This window comes from Nipponia nippon, unplaced genomic scaffold (assembly GCF_047370975.1).
Source record: "Nipponia nippon isolate SJK-2023a ecotype South Korea unplaced genomic scaffold, ASM4737097v1 scaffold_3, whole genome shotgun sequence".
Lineage (NCBI taxonomy): Eukaryota > Metazoa > Chordata > Aves > Pelecaniformes > Threskiornithidae > Nipponia > Nipponia nippon.
The window spans coordinates 107,322,295-107,345,330 of NW_028262347.1; the positions used below are offsets into that span (position 1 = coordinate 107,322,295).

The 23,036-nt window shown below is 42.5% G+C and overlaps 2 protein-coding genes across 4 annotated transcripts; both read right to left on the minus strand.

Moving 5' to 3' along the window:
- Positions 1-1,060: 1,060 nt before the first annotated feature.
- CH25H (cholesterol 25-hydroxylase) lies at positions 1,061-2,502 on the minus strand. Its single transcript, XM_009465582.2, has one exon. The coding sequence runs from the start codon at positions 2,451-2,453 to the stop codon at positions 1,629-1,631; it is 825 nt and encodes a 274-aa protein (XP_009463857.1). The 5' UTR covers positions 2,454-2,502; the 3' UTR covers positions 1,061-1,628.
- Positions 2,503-8,494: 5,992 nt separating this feature from the next.
- Positions 8,495-23,036, minus strand: LOC104013967 (putative lysosomal acid lipase/cholesteryl ester hydrolase). 3 transcript variants are annotated; one of them, XM_087764500.1, is made up of 9 exons: positions 22,239-23,036; positions 20,355-20,475; positions 16,316-16,514; positions 15,808-15,917; positions 15,033-15,169; positions 13,296-13,442; positions 12,352-12,423; positions 11,220-11,291; positions 8,495-9,746 (listed from the first exon to the last, which is right to left on the minus strand). In XM_087764500.1, the coding sequence occupies exons 1-9, from the start codon at positions 22,356-22,358 to the stop codon at positions 9,729-9,731; spliced, it is 996 nt and encodes a 331-aa protein (XP_087620626.1). In that variant the 5' UTR covers positions 22,359-23,036; the 3' UTR covers positions 8,495-9,728. The 3 variants fall into 3 exon arrangements, with proteins under 3 accessions (XP_087620626.1, XP_087620624.1, XP_087620625.1); XM_087764498.1 differs by having other exon boundaries at positions 8,495-10,457; positions 22,239-23,030; XM_087764499.1 differs by having other exon boundaries at positions 8,495-10,457; positions 22,254-23,023.

A 23,036-nucleotide genomic window follows, 5' to 3' on the forward strand; every position in this document is an offset into this window, starting at 1 on the left:
TCTTTTAAGGCTCAGTTTTTGCTCTCAGGATGTGTCATGTTCTTACCACTGAAAAGAAGGGTTGCTCTTCTGTGATATCCAGAGAGCAGAGGGAGTAGTTGAGTATTAAGACTGCAGCATTTCATACTGTTTATGATGATGTTTATGAAAATTATTTCCTGTTATCAAAAAGATGCAGTGTCCAAAAGTGCTGTTCCCTTTATAAGGTCATATTGTTGGACATACTAAGGGTTCTCTCTTCTCCTGGACAAACAGCCTCTGTAAGGTCACACAACCCTGTAGACATAACACAATGACATTTTTGGATGATGATGCGTAAGTGTTCATTACACATTCTCTACATTATTTGCACTTTCTCTGTTCCCATCACTATCCTGAGAATTTTATTAGTAATACAGGATAGAAGATTATACGCATTAAAATGTTATGTAGTGGACATAAAAAGTCCATATGGATCTCTGCTGAATGAGACGTGGAAGACCTGCTTATCTCTTCATGCTTATTTTTTTCAGTGTGACTTCTGTGAGACTACATGGCAATGTTTTATATAAAACTGTTCTTCTAGCAACGTGTAGCCATTTTGTTCTATGGTTTAGGATCCTGAAAAGTTTGATTCTATTCCTCTGAAATCTGCTTGAAAGAATCCTTTATTTTGTAGAAACCCTGTTTATATTCCTTGCCAGGTTTTTGCATGCAAGTAACAATTAATTGATGTGGTTGTGAAGGACCAATGCTCCCTTTTATTAGGGGGCTGCTTAATGTTCTGCTCTCACTCCATAAATTTAGTGACAATTATTCAAGCTTCTCACAAACGTACTAATAAAATTTCACCATGGCTTTTTAAATTGCATTCTTCAATATTCTGTTTCTACAAAATTGAAAACTATTTAAAAATAACACGTGATTCTGAAGACAGAGTAAATGGTTCGCTTTTGAAATAACATGACAATATTTTAGTAAGAAAAGTCTGAAACTCTGAAACTCAAATAAACGACCCCTATGCAAAAGGAATCATACCTGTTCCTAATATGAACAGAGCAATGAATAAAATGAAACAATGTAATTTTAAAAGAATGACCATATTTATTTTCTATTAAAAACAGACAGTACATCAAAGTTGAAAATATAAATATCAAAATTATTCCAGAGTTAGCCAACTAGCTTTGTTTGGCAGCAATGTTTTACAACATCATTGTGCAATAACATGCTCTGGCAGATTAAACTCCACAAAATCCATGATGTGTACCTTTTCTGTTTACATCATAAATCATCCTACAACAGTAAGATAATTGTTCTGGCGTATGTATAAAACATCATACAATAATACAATGTATGCTTTATGAAAGCTGGAAAGAAGGAAAGAAGAGAGAATGTCTCTTAATGCTTCCCTTACACCTTTGACTCAAACAAATTTAAGCAACAGATATTTACCCTCCCATTTGCAGTCATTTAACATAGGCAGTTCCAAGTAAACACACAAATACACATATATTAAGAGGATTTGTTATAAATAGCTATTGTTTTATAGGCAGCTTCAAATATACAATCTTCCATATGTCTGTCTTTGAAAAATTAATGTCCCAGTTTAGTCTATAAAAAAATAAGAGTTCATCCACAGGTAAATATCCTTAATTAGAATGCGACTCTGTGAATGTCCCAAAGAGTTTGTCCCAGTGGGTGAAGTAAGGAGCATAGTTTGATTTGAATTTCAGATGATGGAGATCATGATGTGGTGCTCCTCCGTACAAACCAAAAGGCACAAGTCGGTGAGTTGACCACGGAAGGTCGTATCCTGAATGGTCCTCCACTGACAACCAGATGTTTACAAGGAAGAAAATCATTTCTGTCAAAGGATGGCATCCGAGGAGCACTGGGTTGATAGCAGCAAAAAATCCCAGCGAGAGCAATTCCCATACACTGGAATACTGTGTAGTAAGAGCAAATGTTGACACATGCTTGTGATGCACCTTGTGGAAGGTCTTGTAGAGCCAAGGCACCTTGTGATGAAGCAAATGCCACAGGAAGTACTCAAAATCAAACAGAAGCAGGCAAACTACTACTTCCAGCAGGGCCTCAGGCAGCTCTGGAGCGGTCACTGGTAGATTCATTGGTCTCCAGTACCAGTGGAGAAACGTCACCGGGAAGATCAAAACAGCATGGTGATACGCGCTTTGAAGAATGCAAGGCACCATCATTCCAAGAGTTGGATAGTTCTGTGGCTGGATTTTGTATTTTCTCAAGTTTGGTAGTCTAGTGCTTAAAAAGTCCAGTGCAATATATGGAAGACAGAAAGCCATGTATGCTGTAAAAGAAAACAGCACTGGAAAAAACGGTGACCTGATCAATGGCTCCTTTGCTGTGACAAAGTCCCAAAGAGACTGGAGGCACGACCTGTCTCGCTGTCCATCCATCGCATAGCTGAGCAGCACTCTGTCTGGCAGGCTGCAGTTCATGCTGATTGCAGTCTGAGAGGTCTGTAAATCCTGCCAGCCTTTATCTAGCCTGCTCAAGGGAAAACTCCGCCCATCAGAAATCCTCCTTACTTAGTAATGCATAGCTTTAAAGAGGAAGTTTCCTTTCCTGTTATACAGATATGGTATAATGCATTACAATCTCAGAACAGAATTAGCTGGCCAGGGTAATCACTGGAGCGCTACAAGAGACTTTCACGATAGGAAAAATAAGCAGAAACGCAAAACTCTTAACACTGGAATTCAGAGAAAGAGGGTAGGAACATTTTCCACTCCACTTAGTGCACACACTTGCAAAACTGCTGTCTCTCACTAATTTTAAATTGTGTCATCCTTTGTTATCCTTTTGCCTTTCCAGGTAAGGAAATACAACCTACCATTGATCTTTTATGTGACTTCTACCAAAGATGTACGTGTACCTAAACCGCAGGTCTGACCTGTGCATGTTCGGTGAGTAATGGATGTGTGCAAACACATTTTCTTAGTGATCCCTTGGATATACAACAGGCTGAGTCAAAACCTTAAGGAGACCTACACTATGCTTCCAGCCTGAATGTGGTGGCTGTGACTTATCTCCATCTACTTTTGAGGTCATGTTCTCCTTTATGCTCCTGTATCTACTTGACATGGCAAAATCCTCCTGACTTGACTAGATGCAAAATTGAGCCAACAACATTTGAAGAACAAAATATCCCCCAGTTGCTGGGAAGAATACAAGGTAAAATCTCATTATGCTTCCAAGCAGATGCTTAGTGACAAGTATTATTGCATTATTACAATATTCACTCCACATCTCAATAGCTCTCTGAATAGCTATGTTATGGAAATCATCCTTTACCTAAGTATCAAACTAACTTATGCAATTAAAAGATCCATTGGTTAGACCTACGTACTTTAAAGGATCTTCCTTTGACCATAGGTAAGCACACAGCAGACAGAAGCTAGCAGGCTTGACTCCCAACATTTCTGATTTGCTACAAGTATTTTAGGGGTAAACGAAGGTTTTGGTTTAACCACTAAGACATCACTTCTTTTATGCTTTTAGAAAAAGACAAACAAAGCTTTGAACATTTAGGGAAACAGAGCTTGCCATCAGCTTCCTGTGAACTCACCTCTTTTGTAGGTACAGCATTTATTCTAACATTGGAAATGAGCTCAACTTCCTGGATGGCTTTATTAGCTTGTTGAGATGATTTTAGTCCTTTGCTATTCAGAAAAGAAATCTGATGGGCAGGAAATGGGAGACAGAATTTCCTTGCTTCTCAGAAATTAAGAATGATTAACTAGCAGCAACCTTTTCTGAACTATGCATGGACTTCTCCTAATACATGTTTGCTTTCAGTCCTAACTATTTTCTCTTCAAGAGATTCTGCTCTTAAGGAAGTGCAGATTTTGCTCTCTCCTTAGACTTCAAGGAGTTTACTGAAACAGTAACATTATCTGTGCTATTATTCAGGCAATCAGAAGTTCTTTGTTAGAGACAGGCATGGTACAGCCTTCAAAGACTCTACCTGTTGCATATATATTTTAGAAAAAGATTCAGATTCTCTGCTATTGTGAGACTGTTCTGTTGAACTCAGTTAATTCAGACGGTTGAATGTAGTGAAACTAAAACCCAGTGAGAGACACTAATTTAATGGATGAGGATCTATATCCAAGAGCTTCATTTCAATCTTCTGGTTGTATTTTATCCTGACCTCCACTTCACAATAAGGACATGAAAAATGCATTTGTAACTGAATCACCATCTGGGTCTGAAAATATTCTTGTGAGAGACGTTTTCTGTTGATTTATGTAGTTACAATCAGAAATTAAGCCTCCCAGATGGGATACCTGATTCTCCATTTTATTAGAATTATGCAGGGACTAAATTTATTCTATAATGTATTCCAAATCTGCCTAAACAGAGATTGACAGAAATTGCTCAGCTGCCCTAAAGACACTCCTCCGACTAATCCCTAATAGCCATGTGAAGTCTCCAGAAGTTTTAGAATCACTGCTGCCTGCAAGCTGAGATTTAAAGAACAGGCATTTTGCCTGCAGATTAGGTCATAGAAAAATATTCTTAAGTCCCTTAAGGAAAAATAACGGCATTCTGCAGTCTTATTGCTAGCACATCCTGCAACATAACGCCCAAGGAAGGTGCAAGGCCAGCAGCACTCACCTGGGCGGCTGGCGCAGCCCCAAGCTGGCCCGCAGGCCGCAGGGCCAGCAGCGCCGCCGCCCGCGCTCCGCACCCCGTCCGCCCGCACGGCTCGCCCCGGCCGGCTACTGGGGCAGGCTCAGCAAGCGAGTAAGCTCAGAAAAAGGAATCCTCATGCATCAGAGAGGGCAAACCCTTATCCTCCAGAAACTGAGTTCAAGCTGTTCGGCTTAGCCACCCAAAAGCACTTACCACGTATTTCTGCTCTGCTAGCTTGGGTTTCTTTGTCAGCGCAAGGTACAATGTGAAGAAAAGACGAAGTATACGCAAATCCTTTCTGCACTCAATTCAGCAATACCAACCCCAGCTTTTTTCGCTCAAGCTACGATGCTGCCAAACTTTCTCATGTGTTACAAGACTCTAAACGGGTCTCTCAAAAAATCAGGACTCCTGCTACAGAGTTTAGGTTGAAGGGCACATAGTTTGGAATGAGGCCCCGCAAAGGGTCTTAAATAGATTCCACATGAGCGCAAGACGCAGGCACCTACCCCAGGCTGCACCGTTAGGTACGAGCTACAAGGTAAAGAGCAGAACAGCAAGCGGGTAGGAAAACAAGGAAAAGTGAGCAGAAGGAAAAACCAGGATCAACATGCTGAAACTAATGTCACAGCAGCAGAGGCAAAAGTTGTTTTTCCCTCCTCCTCTTCTCCCCCTCTGTATGGTAGGATTATTGCTGTACCAGAGACAAGGCAACATCCCAGTGCGTGCTGAGCCACCCACCAGAAAAAGGGCGCTGGGGAAGAGGGTTGATAACTTGTTCAGGGCAGTAGCGGGGAAGCAGGAGAGTAACCAGAGCAACGGCAGGCAGAGGCAGTCCCTTCTCTCATTTTAAAAGAAATTGTCACCACGCTGGAAAAGCAGAACGAGCCCGAGGCCCTGCCATCCCAACTCACCTCGCTCCGCGGGCCGGGGCGCCCGGAGGCGCGCTGTCCAGCAGCACCCGCGGCCGCGCGGCGAGGGCGCGGGCCCCGGCGGCCCCGCGTGCCCCCGCGCCTGCCGCCGCCGCTCCGCAAGCAACAGCGCCCCCGCGCGCCGGCGCGCGCCGCCGCCGCTCGGCTCCCCCCGCCCGCCGCGCCGCGGCCGGCCGCCGCCTTCCCCGGGAACCGCGTTCCGAGCAGCTGCCGGCGGCGCGGCGCGCAGGAAATATTCCCGGGCTTCGTTAAACATTTCAGGGGTAACAAACCATGCGCTGCTCTGCAGCGGGGCAAAAAGTCGGTAGGCGTCGGTCTGTCACAGGTCTTACAGGTGTAACAGGCTGGGAGGGAAAGAGGGAGCCGTGCGTATTTGCATCTTTTCAACCTATAGCCTCCTTATGTTTAGGCATACCGAGATTCAGGTCCAGGATCTGAATCCAAAGAAGGGACATGAGCCTCTGCTCCTCCCTTCCCGGGCAAGCAGCTCGAACCCTGAGCCCACGGGCGCGCTGAGTGCTGGAGGATGAACGCGCAGTCCTCTGCAGTTTTGATGAAAAACTTTAGCCTAAACGCAAAATACTTTTCTTAACAGGACTAACACATTTTCCTAATCAAAATATTTTCATACCAACACTCCACCTCCCTAACCAAGCTCTGCTGAAAACCTCTCCAGCCAGCACAGAAAGCAAGCTTAATCAAAAGTCTTTTTAATGAATTCCTAAAAATGGCCGGGGATGGAAAGCTGCCAGCACAGTAAACTGTTAATTCTCAAGCTTTACCTTAGCAGGATCAGTTTTCAAAATAATAACCATCAGGAAAAGATCCTAAAATTCTTTCATTCAGAATTCCTAATTCAGTAGTGGGAAACTGATTTGCATCTTCTGTAACTACACACACACATCATTTCTGGAGGAGTCAGTACGCAATACAGACACGTTTCAGCTCAGTATCCTCAGAAAATAAGACTTCGGCAATCATGTTACAGGTGTGGCTACTGTCCATCCAACGTTCGTAATTTTTTATTTCATTGATGGTTCAATGATTTTGTTCATATAAAGTTATTTGAAAATGGGCTACTGGAGAAGAGAGGCCATTATTAGCATGCTCATGATGGGCAATGCTGCAGCATCAGTTTGTATTTTATAAGGCATCAAAGAAAGGCAGAAGACATTATAAATGCTTTAATTATAGGAAAATCTTCCACCAAGAGCCATGCTTTATTCTGTGTCAGAAAGCCTATTCAGCCATCAAGGTTTCTCTCTCATATTTTACAGATTAAAGCCATTTGTAACTTTTCACGATATTAATGTGTTCATGTTTCCTTTTTTTTTGTATGGCACATTCACCATAAAGAGTAATTTCTAGAAAACTGGTTTATTTCGTTCCCAAGCTGACAAAACTGTTTCTCTTACAAGGTCCAAGGGAGTAGGAGCTCCGTTTTACCACCACTTCTTATGCTGAGGCACTTCTATGTTGTTTGAGTTGATGTGTAAACTTTTGTCAGTGTTATCGCTAGCTACAGAATCACTAACTAGTGTAAAAAAGCTCTGCATTGAGCTAGCACATCATTCAGTATGCACCGCTAACATACACGCCCTCTACCGTCCTTAGGCCTTCCGCATGAAATCAACAGCGTGAATACACTTGCAGATGACTACAAAAAAATCCTTTTCAGGTTCCAAGCACAACATGTGGACAAAAACACATGCCTTTATGTCTGCATAAGCCCTCGTATGCCCAGCTGTGTTGTACACCTGTAAGTCAAAACCCTGGATTGTGCACTCACTTCAGACGCGCACAGGTCCGTAAGTCTGGCAATCCATCAGCTGAACGGGGACTACTTTCTTCTGGCTTTCTAGCATAGTTTGATCACATCACTAAATGCTGAGACTAAGTCAGCAGAAGGTGTCCGATGCCCTCTGTTGTGCTAGTACACTTTTCTATTATCCAAAGCTGACGTTCAGCCAACCTTCAACATCATACATACGCACCTATAACACAAAGATGTCTATAGAACAGACCCTAAGTATGTGAGATCTGCTCTGAAAAATGTACCATTCATCATTGCTCATTCTTATTAGACCAAGCTTCTCGCTCTTCTCCTCTATGTTCAGGGCACCTTATTTTGCACATTTCTTTCCATAGACACCTCTCCAAGTTTGTGTCAAACAGTGCTTGGAACTTCAGCAGGCCAGGGAGAGCACCGCAGCTCGCAATTCCCATAGCCATCCCTGCTCCAGCGAAGCAGAGAAGCTCCATAATGGCTTTTGTGTAAAGCTTCCACTGTTCTGGCTTTATTTGCAGGCACACAAGGGGTTCATCAGCTGACAAAGCCGGCAACACAGAGGATTGAATACACCCTGCTACCTTGACTGCACATCCACTGTATTCAGAATGTACAGAAAGGTACAGCCAGCGCATATTTATTATTGAAGATGACAAAGGTCAAAAGCTAGGTCAAATGTACCACGGCAAAGATTAGTTCTCTACCTCATTATGTGGTTAAATGCTATTTATGAGATTACCAGACAGTCCATTAAGCAATCCAATTACCCAAGGTTTAAGAATGTGATACAAGAAGCTTTCCACCATGTCAGTGGTTTGAAAGGAGCCTTACCTGGAGGCTTAGAAAATGACTCCGTCTTGTGAGCAGTTATTTACGATTGGTACCTTACTTAAAAGTCTCAGAGAAGTCCCCCAAAACAACATGAATGGCCTTTTAGGCTTAGGAAAAGCCTCTTTCAGGACAAAAGTAAAAATGGAAGCTTACTTATTTTACTTTTTCATTCTACTTGTTCTATGGATGAATAGTTGTGAAAAACAGACTCAGCTTTCTGGATTCTGTCCCAAGATTCACATGCGTTCATGAAACAACAAAAAGTCAAACACAGCAAATTGCTCCGAACTCCAAGCAGGTCTCATGTTTATTGAAATATCTCAAGCTTAACAAACATGATGCACACGGCTGTTGCTGTGTCACATACCCTCACAACTGCTAAGTTAGCCACTTCGGATTCCTACAGAAACTTCCTTTCATCACAGCAAAGTGAAGCAAATACGGCTGCCACAAATACAAAGCAAACTTCGAGGTCCTGCTAGGAATCGCCACTGAAATACCATGAACCGCTTTTTCCTTAAACAAAGCCTGAGGATTCCCTGAGTCTAAATTACGAATAAAAAAACCCAACCAACCAAACTCTAATTTATGGCTTATGCATCTTTTTGTGATTTTTTTTTTTTTTTTTTTTTTTACAAAAAAAGTTTGCCTCAGTTTAAAATGCACTATTTTCTATGCCATGTAGAAAAGGCTTTTTATCCTGTTGGGATTACTGACAGAAATCTGGGTTGAATCCAACCATGGCACAGAAATTTTCATTCGGACTGTGGCAACTGACTCTGGAGATCGTTCATACCTCTACATCTGGCATGGAACTTTTGTACAATTCAGAGGAGCCAAAGTCCTCTGCATAGTCAATGGAAAGAGCAAGGCACTGATACTACAGACAATTACAGCTCCAAAGGCAGACCCCTGAAGCAGATGTGAATCCTCCCCCCCGTTAAATGGGGGCTTAGCCCAATTTTGAAGTGGCAACTGAGACAAATGGAAAGTGCCGTTAATACTGCCAGGCTTCACCAGGGTGTTGTACAGTTGCTGAACACAATGGTGGCAAGCACCACATAAGCAGCTAAGAAGTAAACAGATCTTCAAAGCAGCAGATGATTAAGGAGAAATGTTCACACACATTAAGTCACTCAAGCTATAAAATTAATGCTTTGGCTCTTCCCTCACCAGTTAGTATACTGGGCGAGTTTGCTCTCTAGTGGTCAATGCAAAGAAAAAAAAAAACCATGAGTGTGTTACATCATTCTCCTTGAAAGCCATAACCTATTGACAAAGCTAAGTGCAACTGGTATTTCTTTTAACCGCTTCTCTTATTCCAGGAATCTGCAAGGGCAAATAACGATCCTTATCCATAGCTGGTATGTGAAACATGAAAAGCTTCAGGGACACCATTAAATCAAGAAAAATGCAGCAATGAATCAGTCCCAAAATAGAAGATTTCAGCTGACAGTGGTATCTTCTCTGGCTTCATGACAGTTCTTCTGGGCAATATTGAAAAAGAAATTCATCTGATGTAGTCATCTTGTATGTGATGGCTAAAATAATAATGCAGCAAAAAGTCACTAAGTGCTTTTTAAAGTACCAGCACCAAATGGGTCACCGCAGTACAAGTAGTACTTCTGAAAGGTACTCAGAAATGGCAATGTTTTATGCACAGTGAAATACTTATTGTTTTAATTGTCAAGCACCTGAGGTGCTGAATGGACTAACTTGTCTTTCAGACATGTCACTAAATTTATATGCACTTGACATACTCCTTTTGTGCAAAGTCACACTGCTGGTTTTTGAGTACCATGCCACTGTGTGCAAAATCAGCAGGACACAATGAGGATTTCTGCAGGAGAGAGAAATACTACTGAGAAAAACAAACCAAATACGAATCCAATTCAGTAGTCATTGCTGGCATTTTAAAAATGCATCATAAATAAACAACGTAGCATTATTGCCAGAAAAGCATATGTTCCAAAAAGACAAATTCCCGGTGAACTAATACTCTGAAATACCATGCCGCTTTAGAGATACTTCTTAATCATGTTAATTATTTCATTATACATGCGATAAGGTGCATCAAGGCCCCAGATGAAATCTAAGTGTTCCCATTCTGGAATGTTTTTGTGGTAAACCAAGTTTGTGATCTGAGTGAGCAGCATAGCAACATCCTTTGGGTCTGCCAGCCAGTCCTGTCCACCAGTCCACACCGCGGTTGGTACAGTCATGTCTTTTATTTTGTAGAAAGGGGGAGTAGACTGAAGAGGTGGAAAGTGAAAACAAAAGCATTAGAAAGAACAAGTCTTCAGTGTGATACTACACTGTAGTGCAACATACTAGGAAATGCAAGGAAAATGTATCAGATTCTCATTTTCTCTTCCTCTCTTGGGCAGCTACAGATGGAGATGGAGTCCTAACTCAACAGAAAATGTAACTCCAAGAGTCCTGCAATACTATAGCACACACAGCAGTAAAGATGTGGTTTGAGGAGCTTATATGATGGCAGGGTAGCACAAGTCTCAGACAATGCATCCCATTCAAGTCATTTCTAAACCCTAATCAAATGCTAAAAGTGATTGCTACTCTGAAAGTATGATACTGCAATCTTTCCCAGTCACTAAAGTGACACAGGCCAAAATCTTTTCAGTATTGCACACAGCAATTTAGAAACAAACATGCGTTGAGATTAAACAGGCTGAAGATAAGCAATACACATGAATTGACAGTCTGTGCCTTATTGTGAGAAGTGCAGTGGGGTCTCATGATCTAGGCAGGCAGGACCACCCTCAAGAAAGTGTGTCATCACAACTTTTTACCCAGGCATGGGCTCTGTACTGAGTTAAGACTACCACAGAGCTCTGTAGTCCTGTCTTTTTTTTGAAAAGGCAGATCTCCAGTTGGTTACTGGGCAACACTAGTGGCTCTTTAGCATGCAGCATAAACACAACACCCAGAGAAGCGCCCAAGGACTTTTTTTTGTGACGCTCAAGAATTATAACATATCCATAAAAGATGTCTACCTGGTTGTAGTGAGCCATATTTGCAGCCTTGCTTCCCCAGTCATAAGCTTTGAGTTCCCCGGTCTTCACAGCCTAGAAATAAACAAATATTCACACATACAAAGAACTGCAACACTTCTATTGCAGGAATAAAAAAGTATAGGTCATCTGGAGAACTGGCAAAGGCAACTGACACAAGAAACAGTTAAATGCCAAGTATTAACAAGGACAAGTGTCACTGCTCTGCCAGCGTCGCAGGAGTAGGAAACATTAACATTCAATACCATTAGACTTTGTCCCTTAAGATTTCACACTCTTTCACAGCAATGGTAGGGAAAATTAAGGAAAAGAGTTTAGTGTATCCAAAGTCAGGGTGTGGCAGCTCCATGCTTACTTCTGAAATATTTACCTTGCTGTCAAAGGTTTATGAACACAGCACGGAGCTTTCTTACAAAGTCTACTCTGTATGATTTACCACCTGTTATTTTTCAGAAACAGAAGTCTATATCTGGAAAAAAAAGAAGTCTTCACAGATTTCTTTCCGAGCCAACACTTGAACAGCTATGTACAACAGAACATATTGCTTCTGAATAGATGACCAAGTTCAGTTACAAGATCACAAGTAGCACTGACCACTGCTTCCATGGCAAATGTCTTCTTGTATTTGTCAGCCTGCTGAGCAAGCTTCAGGCACAATAGCACCACAGGCATGAAATCATGCACTGAGGTGAAATTCAGAATACACTAATAAAATAGAAAATTAAGCCAAACAGAATAGAACAGAACAGAAATCCTGCTGCTTTTCACTGGCTAAAAATATAACTTGTAATCAAAACAGGGTTTTCTGAAAGGGGAGCAAATACTTGTTACAGCATCTCTGAGTTAAGTTATTCTGTTGTATTGTTTGTTGGTCTGAAGTACTTATAGTTAGCCTGTCTTCAAAGAAATAGGGGCGAGGAGTGAGCCACCATAGGTCAGTATCATCAAAGCAGCTGCAGTGAACAGTTGCCATTCTGACAACTGGCAGTTCCAGAATTTCACTTGGGCTATATTACATATATATTTTGGCACTTTATTCCATTTAAGTATCAGAGATACCCGTATTCTACAAACAAGCTAGAGTCATGGACATTTTAGATTCTGGAAAATCTACCTGGCTCCAGTGGATCATGTTTTGCACAGATGTGCCCGCAGGGCAGTGTGTCGAATACACATCCACTCGGCTCTGCAACAAGATAATTAATACAGTTTACTCCTCCCAGTGCAACAGTGCAATCATTATTGCTTCTTGAATAACTAACAGAAAATATTCCATTCCTCTTAGAACTGTTATAAACAAAAGTTAACTGGAGCCATACATACAGATGAGGTAAAAGGTTCAAATGTTTTGGGGATTACTTACAATTAACTGCAGAACTTTAAAGCTGAACTTTAAACCTGATAATGATATCCCTTAAGCATTTTTTATATATTCAGAATACCTTTTTAAAAGTGCTAGTATTGTAAGAATTGGGAGCACATTAACTAATATTTAGATGGACCTCCAGAGAAACCTTGCGTGACTTTACATCTGAACTAGTAGCTGTCAGTCCACAGTGATTCAGAACTTCATACACTTTGAGTTTAGAAGTACAAAATACCCAGGGGAAACGTAAATCGTGGCAGGAAAAACAAAAATTTTCCAGAAACTGGGTCAGAAACTGGGCCCAGAAAAAATAATTGCACACGTCCACCGAGAGACCAGAAAACTTCAACAGTTCTCTTGAAAATGGTTGAAAACTGTATCTTTATTCCTCACTTCCTTGCAAAAGGAATTAAACACTTGCACCATCATATTAATTCACTTCTCTTACCCACTTCCCCAAGAGATCCAAAATAAAGTATTTTAGCTTTCCAGTAACATTTAAAAGGTTAATTCTATCCATCCAAGCCGGGAAACTACATCTATACCAAAGAAAGATATTAATCCAAACTCAGTATGAAAGCAGCATTAGTTTTCTTCTAATTACATGTAAAAGACAATGAGTGCAGTGATACACAGTCAATACTGCGTTAGAGTTCACAATAACTCAGCTATTAAAAGTCGCCAAAACATACCATATTCAAGTTTCTCTCATTAAAACCACACAGAAGAAAGAATATGTTGCCACAAAGGTCATCAAGTATTCTGTGGGTGCAAACATGGGTAGCAAGCCACTTCAGCAAATAATTCTGAGGGAGGAATTGTTTCTTTCCAAACATGTCCTGCAAAATAACAAACACATAGGACAAACATGTAATTGCATAGAATGACCTGGGTTTAGTTTTTATACTATAACATTCTTAAGGTAATTATTCCCATTTGCACTGGTGACAAGTGTGTCATATGAAAATGATTTATCTCCTTATCAACCTTGCTTACAGTCCAATGGGAAGGTCACGGGTTAGTGCTTCTGCTACAAATGATGCAGTCCACTACCCCCACAAAAAGTATGTGGGAACTGGGACTATCATTAAAGAATTCCAAACGTAACCTCAAATTCTAATCAGTTTTAAATTCAGTATCTTACAAGAGTACTACACAGCTTCTTGTCATCAAAATTGTTTAAGGCTAAAGTATTTTAAGCTGCATCAACTAATGTTAAATGGCTTTGTACTTGCAACTTTGTCTCTTCAAACCATGTAAGAAAATCAAGTTGCATAAGCTGTGGTGGCCACTTCCTCTTGATGAGTATTTTTAAAATGTCCAACGATTTGAAAATGGCACAAGGATTTGAAAATGAGCACTTCCTCAAAAAGTGACACAGGTCTTTAAAGATATTCCTGACCCATGGTTTTGTGGCTGTTACGTACTTCTGCACTCCAATTTTTTTTTTTTTTTTTTGCAAGTCACCATGAGAATCAAATTCCTCAGCACAACATGAACATCTGCACAGGGCACTGATCAGCTACTAGCCTCATTAGGCAAAGCTCATTACACCAGGAGCAGGAGACCACAACTGTTAGTATCACTTTTACGTATCTGCCTTTGGAGTAGGGAACTAATAATGCAAACAGACATGCATTAAATGTGTACAAGGTACATTAGAGAAGGGTTTATCTCACAGAACAAACAGCTCTGTGTGGGAATCTCCACAGGTGGTGGAAAGAAAAGCGATGGTTAAAAAATGACAGATAGCAGGGCGTTCACAACGTCTGACTTCAGGCACTTACTGCAGCCTGCCAGTCTGCCTACATTCCCTTTGATGTTAATGGGCAAAGGTAAACTCCTCCAGAGGATGATTCACAGCATCTAAATAAAACTGCTGCTCTTAATCACCCTCTGAAGGATCCTCTTGTAATACTAAACAGTTAATTGTGAAACAAATCTGTTTAAGTTCATGACAATTCAAAAGTATTCTGTATAAAGCTATCATATGACTCTTCTAAAACAGACCAACTATTTAATTCATCATGTGATTTCTGTAGCGTAAATTCTAGAAACGCGTAAATTCTAGAAACGCGTAAATTCTAGAAACGCGTAAATTCTAGAAACGCGTAAATTCTAGAAACGCGTAAATTCTAGAAACGCGTAAATTCTAGAAACGCGTAAATGGAAAAACATAGTTTTATTCCATCTATTAAGTTGTAATTGTAAAATACTACTTTAAACTGATACAAATTGTCTCATTAGACAGCAGTAAAGCCAGAGAAGCCACTGCTTACTTCCATAGCATTATTACGGAAAAACTGGCCCAGTATTCTTGTCAAACATGGCAATCTAATCACAGCTATTAACATTCTTTGCTATGCTGTTTTCAACTAGAAAGGGGGGACACCTCATTTGGCTTAAAACATTTACACTCAAATACAAACCTTGAGTAGCAGGTCAGGAAACACTCCAAATTTTGTCAGAGGGCTAGTGGCAAACTTGACCGTAGCTACTGGTGCCAAGGCAAAGAACATTTTGATTTTCTTAGCCAGCTGTGGCAAAGTCGAAAAAGCAATGAAAGCTGTAAATAATATGAGAATAATTAACAAATCTCACTGACACAAGTTAGATGAAAATTTTACCTGGCAGTGATTCTATAAAATCTAAGATATGTTGAGTGTGAACAAGTATTTTTAGATTAATAGTTTGACTGTCGTCTCTAGGGTCGTTTAGATATTTTAAAATTTATCTAGTTACTATGGAACACAAATTAAATGAGGCTAATCAGAAGGATTTGTTTTCTTCTGAAAAACAAGTTCATGCTAACAAACCCAACACTCTTCCAGCTCTTTCTACCTGCAGGTCTAAAAGCACCTGAGCCAGGCTTACATACAGCAAACTATTCTGGAAGTGGGAATCTTTATTCTACATGTCTGATGATTCTAATTTTATGATGCACAGTTCATCAATTTATTTTAATAGAAACTGTACTGGTGGCTGCCTGTGACTTCAATTTATCATTTCAACAGCTTCCCACTTTAAGTAAACACAGAAAAGTTAAGTTTTTTCTTCTTCATGTTGATGAATATTCCAGGAAGCAGCTAAAACCCAAGAGCAGTAGATTTCAAAAGCCCTATTTTTATATCTTTAAACCACATATGTGGAACTTGAGATCATTTCAAACACAATATATTCTAACAAATGCATCTGTTCACATACCCATTGTGGTGCCCTGTGAATGGCCAACATAAAATACTTGTTTCTGGCCAGTCTTCTTCAAAATAAAGTCCACTGAGGCTGGAATGTCATACTTAGCCATTTCATCAAAGCTACAAAGCAAAGATAAAAAGTCAGTTGTGTACGTAAAGTTATCAGTGTGGAACAGCTGCACAGAGCTTTACTGCACTGCAGACCCATTGTCTGGACATAAAGAAAAGCTTCCTTTGGATGAAACAGAACACTCTCGTGATTGAGTCTTCACACCAAGCACCGGCAAATGCAATTAATGTTCTACTAACCACGTATGAAGGCTGTCTCAGGACACTATACTGACCATAAAACTCCCCTTTACTGCCCCTACATATGCGACAGCACACGTAACCAGAAAAAAAAAATCTTGTACATTTACAATGTGACTAAACTGAGATGATGGGCAAAGAGTGGAAGAGAAGCCTGCTCCCAAACAGCATATGTAGTTTCTCTAGTTTCTCTAGCAAGACGAGGATACCTGAAAACCCAGAATTCTTCTTGCTTCACTGTGAAGTGTGTATGTTTCCTGGACCAGGTGTTCCCTCTGCTGTTTCCCAGCCATACATCGTAGCCAGCGTCTGCCAGCATAAAGCCGAGGCTGTTGTAATCCAAGTTTGTGATCCAGTTGCTGGCATCTGCAAGCAAGCCATGCTGCAGAAACACAGGAGGCCTTGGACCTGAAAAATAAAGCATTTATCATAGCTTCCTGTTCATCTGTAAGTGAATGCCTAAGAATAATTCAACTGAAAGTCTGCTTTAGATTTGCACTTTGAGTATGTAAACTACTTGACTTAATCTACTAAGATTAGCAATTTGTGTAATATTCATAGTGCCATGAAATCACGTGTTTTTACAAAAAGCTACCTTTTATCATTAAGAATTTTAAACTAGCAACTTGTTAGTTTCCTAACTAGAGCAAAAGACTCCTTGAAGTTCAAAACAGACAGCAAATGTGCAATAAGCAAACATGAGAAAAGCAGAAGCTACAAGAAAAATACAGGTAGCCTTCACAACTGTTTCAAGCTCACAAATACTGAGCAAAGTCGCCCAAACACAGAAACAGCTAAACTATTTATGACCATTGCCTTGCCCCTAAACCTGAGGAAGACATTCCCATATACGTGCTACTGAGATCTTTGTTTTCCAGTTAAGACAATGCCAAACTAGGGTGCTGAGCTGTGGAAATCTCTGCGACTGGTACTGATGTTATCTCTACACAGCTGTCTTCCACTACCAAAGCTGTGGCAGAACCTGAAGAGCAGTACAAGTAGCCAACAAGGGAATCTATGTTTCAAAGGACTTTCTCCCCTTGACTTAAGTAGTTAAAAGAACCACAGTCAACACCCAGGTGGAATTTAGGAAGCCTCTCTCCTGACTTCCCCACCCTGAAAAGGCAAATGACACCTTTATGTGGAATACAGATTAAAAAAATTGAAGGTTCCTGTTTCTACACAAAGAAAATAAACTACCATATAATCCTTTAGGAGGAACATGACCTTCAGAAAATCCAAAGACCTGTCTCTGGATCTCGCAGTAGCACAGGTGTTTTGAGGCTTTTTTCTGCTTTAATAAGTGAAATCTGATAACATGGTAACTTTAGCTCAACGCCAGAGATTACTCAGAAATTTACCTCCTCCAATGACACATCATTCTACTACAATACTAACTCACGCAATACTTCCTCCATTGATAATTTAGACTTGGATCTTTCAGCAGAAACAGCCAAATCACAACTGTTTCAGTCACATACACACTCCAGGTCATGTCCATAAATCCTTGCTGTGCGTTCCAAAATCCAATTAGCAATATTCCTCCCTCCTGGCAACCTTTATACCTGTGACAAGGAACCTTTTCAGTGCCTGTTTTTCCCATTTTGTTAAAAAAACGTGTTGTGCCATACTGCCCCTGCAACCAGAACAAATCTCCAGCAGTGCCAAACTGGCACTGGAGACAGTACAGTTCAACGCACCTGTTTACTCCGCTGCAGTAATACTTCACTGCCTTACGAACAGTATGCAGGATTTTCAAGCCTAACATTAAATTTGTTTTCAGTTATGTTCACTTTTAGCTTTGATACCTTCTTCCCTTTTACTAAATGCAGATCAACCAACTTCTGATTTTTTGAAGAACAGGCTCTCCTCAAGCTGCTACTTGCATGTTTCATAACATAGGAAGAGGAAAACTGTTTAACTGCTTTAATGCTTTAATTCTCTTCTCTTATTAGCCTCCAATTTCTGCCAGTTCCTTTTTCACTTTACCAAACAGTCACCAGATCTGCACATGGATTGCACAATCACATGACAAACTGACTTGGACAATAATAATTTTGTATCACCTCTGATCTTAAAAACACCAGAGGGGGAATAAGAAAGGCAGGTCCTTACGTTACCCTTTCTGCTATAAAACATTTTGTTCTCTTCACTGCACGCCCACAAAGTTGAAGACAGACTTATTTCCATGCCCTTCTTACCCACGCTATGCAGTTGGTTTAGATTTTTAGTTAATACTAAAACCAAAAATCATTGATGTTTTGCTTTTAGGTTCTCTGGACATGTTCCCTTTTTTTTTTTTTTTTTTTAGCTGAAGAACTGTAGGCTTTGTTCCAAAACATCATGTGATACATAATTCCAAGGGTTCCTATTCTCATTATGCAGGTATTGCAAAAGAAGAATTATGACACATATATGCTAAGTGAGCAGTAACACATCATTGGTATCTTTCTGAGAAAAGATACCAAGTCTATAAAAACTTAAGATCAACATGAACTTTGAAATCTTCATTCTTCTAGGAGATCATACTTCCCCAAGTGTGCTCAGTAATCCTTGTTTTTAAAATTAAGGCACTTTGCAAAACATGAACTTGGGGTCGAGGGTGTGGCAAGGGGAATGTGGAGAATTCCCACAGGTCAGGAAACTTCTGTTTGCTTATGTCATCGATGAAAGATTCGACAAAATCAAAAGGTACAAAGGCAGCCTGTCTTTTTCCTGTGGGCTTCTCTGAAATTCTTAAGTACAAAGACACCTGCCAGGTTTGACTGGCCTGCACTGATCTTTACACACCCACCTTGTGAGAGACAGCGGACAGCGCAAACATCCTAACTCATACAAAACCAACAGATAAGGTCAGGAAGACTGCTGCTTGGCCTTTGGCAGAGGAGAGGGTTTTTCCATGGGTCTTGTTCGCACCCAAGGCTGTAGGACAATCACTGATTTCTTTTGTGAGCTCCATGTTTTTACATCTCATCCTAGGTTTTTTCAGTCCAAAGGGTTCTGAGGCAGTCCTTAGAATGCGTACAGTTTCTGTGTAAACAGGCTGCTGTTGTATGCATGCGATTGTCTGTAGGATCTTTTATAAGGGGTGGTGACAAAACTGGTATCAAATTCAGCCGCTGCTCTTCAAGTACACTGCTAATTCCATACGCAGTGTACAAGGATGGCAAGTCAAAGACTATGTGTCTCTCCTCTTCCACATACATTTGTCTCATTTTTAAAGCATCCCATAATTCAGTCCTTGCAAAAACCTTTGCCCATATCACTCCCTTAAGTTTCAGCTGACATTCCCCCTATCCATCCTCTCCCCCACCTCCTCACCTGTACACCCCCTGCATCCCTTCCATGGTTTTACACCAGCTTTCACAGTAGTTCTTACAGCCTGTAACAGTGCTCCGGTGGCACATGCGAATGCTTCTCCCAGTCCCCCATCAAATCACATCCATAAAACAACCTGGTCTGGGCTGACTGTTGCCAACTACCTGTTACATATTCTAATTTGCAATATATTTTTAAATGTATTGTACTCAAGATGTTCTGAAGGGATTTTATCTTATTACATTTTTTTACCTATTTAAGCAGCTGTGTAAAATGTGACACCCCAGTAGTATGTAGTATTGGTCTGGCTTGTACCTTACTGCAAGGGGAGCTTTAGAGAGGTTAAAATTAACAAATGAATTCTTATTTTATGCCGAAATCAGGCAAAAATTATTTTCTGAACATTCTAGTGGGAAGTCTTGCAGTTTAGTTATATTTCACCAAAAGAGATGTGTGAACTGCCCCTACTTCTGAAAATGGTCAGGCATTTTTAACAAACTTCTTCGTTATAAAGGAGCATTTTTAAAAATAGGGTTTGAAATAACCCAACAATGTTACAATCAATCTCTTTTCAAGAGACTTTTTTTACACAAAAAACCCCAACAAATCTCAACCCTTATTTTCCACTTCCTAGAAAATCCAGGCCCTCTCAGCCCCTCAAAAAATCAAACAATGAAGGGCTTGTATTAATGTCACAAAAAGGCAATGCCAGGAAAATACAGCTTTCTAACTCCTTTTCCCTTCCTTTACTCAAGTCACTCTACATGTACGTAATCCATTTTGGCCATAACATTCACCAATAAAACATTCTAACTGCATAGGTCATACAGTCTTTAATCTTTTTCTGGATTATTACAGGAGCAAAAGTTTTATAAATCAAAGAGAGCTTTTTCATGACTTCCCATTTTTCCAAGCAGAGATAAATCTTACCTTTGCTCCTCTCATGGCCTTTTCTTCCATAAGGAATTCTGTTAACAGAAAGGATATACCCATCTTCTGTTGTCACTTCGTACTCCTCACTAGGGTATCCCCTGAAGGTAATAATTTGACTCTGAAGAAAGAAAAGAAACCACCTTGGAGTAAGACTGCCAGCTTCCTCAGTTCATTAACATGTGCAAAGTACTCTGGGTTCCTCCCAAAGACAGCGATGTGAAATTAAAGGATGTAGTAGGAATGTGCCACACCACCCGCCTATTCAATGCAGACAGGTTTTCTTATGAGACTTATCCCAGTATAGAGTCAGGAACTAGACAGAGCACAAACCTTATCCCAGGAACCTGGGAGGACTCCGAGCCTGTCCCCATCCACTGTCACATTAGTTACTCACACACTGCTTACAGTGAGAAAGGAGACGGCAGTGTTGAAAAGGAGATGGCGAAACACCAAGACACAGATTTGGCAGACAAAAATTGAAACTGTCTGCTCTCAAGGAAAGCTGTATCTTCCGTTAACAAACAAGCGAGGACAGCAAAAAGCCACTGGCACCACAGCAGCATATAGAAGAAGAAAAGGGGGGAAGAGTTCACCTCTCCTGAAGGGAAAGGCTTCTTTAAAAGCACTTCAGATTTATATCTGAGCTTTATGCCAAATTCTCCGTTCTACAGAGGACACAATCATGTTTAGGCAATGTGCTGAAACGAACCACAAACACAGCAGCTTTAAAACACACTAAGGTCTCACTCCTCGCAGGTGTGAGCTGCTGACATTGCCACCTCAGCTCGTAGTTTCACGTGCCATTTCTTACTCACCTTTCTCCTCAAACCTTGTCTGTTGCAGAGCTTTTAAGTGACTTTGCTGACAAGCCGAACAAGAAAATAATGATAAACCCCCCATGCTTGTTCAACACTATGATTTCATCAAGAGGTTTATCTCCCGTCTCTTATGTCTCAGGCTTTATGTTATTTTCATTTGATGCAACTCCATTAGGACAGAGAACTTGCTATTTAATTGGGTTTACAACACCGACAGTGCCTTGAGAAAATGTAAGAGATGGAAGACATGACGGAATTCTACTCTTAGGCTGCTGGGCAAGGAAGAGAGGGAGCATTTAATTAAATATGCTATTTATTTTAAATATATCTTTAATCACCCACAGTGACATTAACACTCCAAAATTATTTTAAGGCTAAATTCCATTCAAATGCTATTTGCCTTAGACTAAATGACTATTTTCAGTCCTCGAAATGATACATACATGACACTGACGGCTCAAGCACTTCTTTTCTTACAGACCCTAGGAGCACTTCTAGCTTCAAGTATCTTCTTGCACATATGAGAAAGTAGCACAGTTTAGATGGGGCAGAGGAAAGAGCAACCAACACCAGTTACTAACAGCAAATATTTTCTGGAGTTGGCTATTGCGGTAGAAGGAGAATAAAGTTAAGAGAGTAAATGCCACATGGGGAGAAAAGCACACGGGAGCATCATGCTAGCAGCACAAGTACGCTTCATAAACATGTGCTTTTCTAGCAGTGAAGAGTGTCCCGACTCTAGCAAAAACCACAGGTCTGGATCAGAAAATATGGGAGAGAAGCGTCAGCCACAGGCAACAGGGGACCGGGAAGGACCTGGAAGGAGGAGAAGAGAAAGCCGCCGTGTAAGCGGAGGGTGCCAGGAGCCGCCGGCTGACCGCCCACCAGTGGCTGAAGCCTCCCGGAGCTTTCGCCGCGGCTGCCGAGGGCGGGAGGCTGCAGGCTTGCGCCCGTGGAGCCGCGAAGGGGCCGCCCGGCGCCCGCAGCCCCCTCTGCTCCCCTCCTCGCCCCGTTACAACCCCGCGGCCGCAGCCGGTGACAGTCCCGGGCGCTCCTCCCTCACCGCCGCGCCACTCACGATGTTCATGTTCGTTTCGGGGTCCACATTTCTCCTCCCTCTGGCGAACGCGCCCGAGCCGGCGATGCTCTGCAGCAGGAAAGCGGCGACCACCAGGCCCCGCATCCTGGCCCTGCGGGAAGGAGGCGGGAGGCGCCCGCTCGCCGCGGCGAAGCAGCACCGGGCGCTGAGGCGGCAGCGAGCGGGCCCCGCCGAGCCCCGCCTGCCGCCTCCGCCGGCCGCGGCACCGGCACGGGACCGCGTGACAGGGGCGGGGGCGGCCGCCCGGCTGACAGGGCGAGAGCGGGGCGGCCGCGGTCCTGCCGGCGGCGGGGAGGCAGCCGCGGGCCGGAGGCGTTGTCCAGCCCCGAGGGGCTGAACGAGGGCGGCCGGCCCCGCCGCCGGGCGCTGCCGGGCCGGGCGCCCGGGCGTGTCCCGCACCCTTCGCGCCTCCCCCCGCGGGTGGCTGGGGCCCGGCGGAGCCACCCGGCGGCCGGAGCGCCCGCCCTCCGCGGAGAGGAGCTGCCGCCGCGCCGCGCCCGACCTGCGCCCCCGCCCGCCGCTCCCCGGGCGGATGAGCGCAGCGCGGGGCGGCGGGAGGAGGGCGCTGGGCCGGCGGCGCCGCTCAGGCCACGCGGCGCGGCCTATCGGCGGCGGCGGGGGCCGCCCGGCCCACCTCGCCGGGCCCCGCGGGGCGGGAGCCCGCCCGGGGGCGGTGGCCGCCGAGCCCCGCGTAGCCCCCGGCCGCGGGCCGCTGTTGCCTCTCCCTGCCGCCGGCCCCCCTCGCCCGGCGGCGGGCGGCCT

Coding starts and splice junctions, on each gene's coding strand:
- CH25H (XM_009465582.2), bottom strand. CDS start 2,453: ATGAACTGCAGCCTGCCAGACAGAGTGCTGCTCAGCTATGCGATGGAT.
- LOC104013967 (XM_087764498.1), bottom strand. CDS start 22,358: ATGCGGGGCCTGGTGGTCGCCGCTTTCCTGCTGCAGAGCATCGCCGGC. Junction 15,170..15,807: donor TTCACAGGGCACCACAATGG/GTATGTGAACAG, acceptor TATTATTTACAG/CTTTCATTGCTTTTTCGACT. Junction 13,443..15,032: donor TTCCTGACCTGCTACTCAAG/GTTTGTATTTGA, acceptor GTTATTTTGCAG/GACATGTTTGGAAAGAAACA.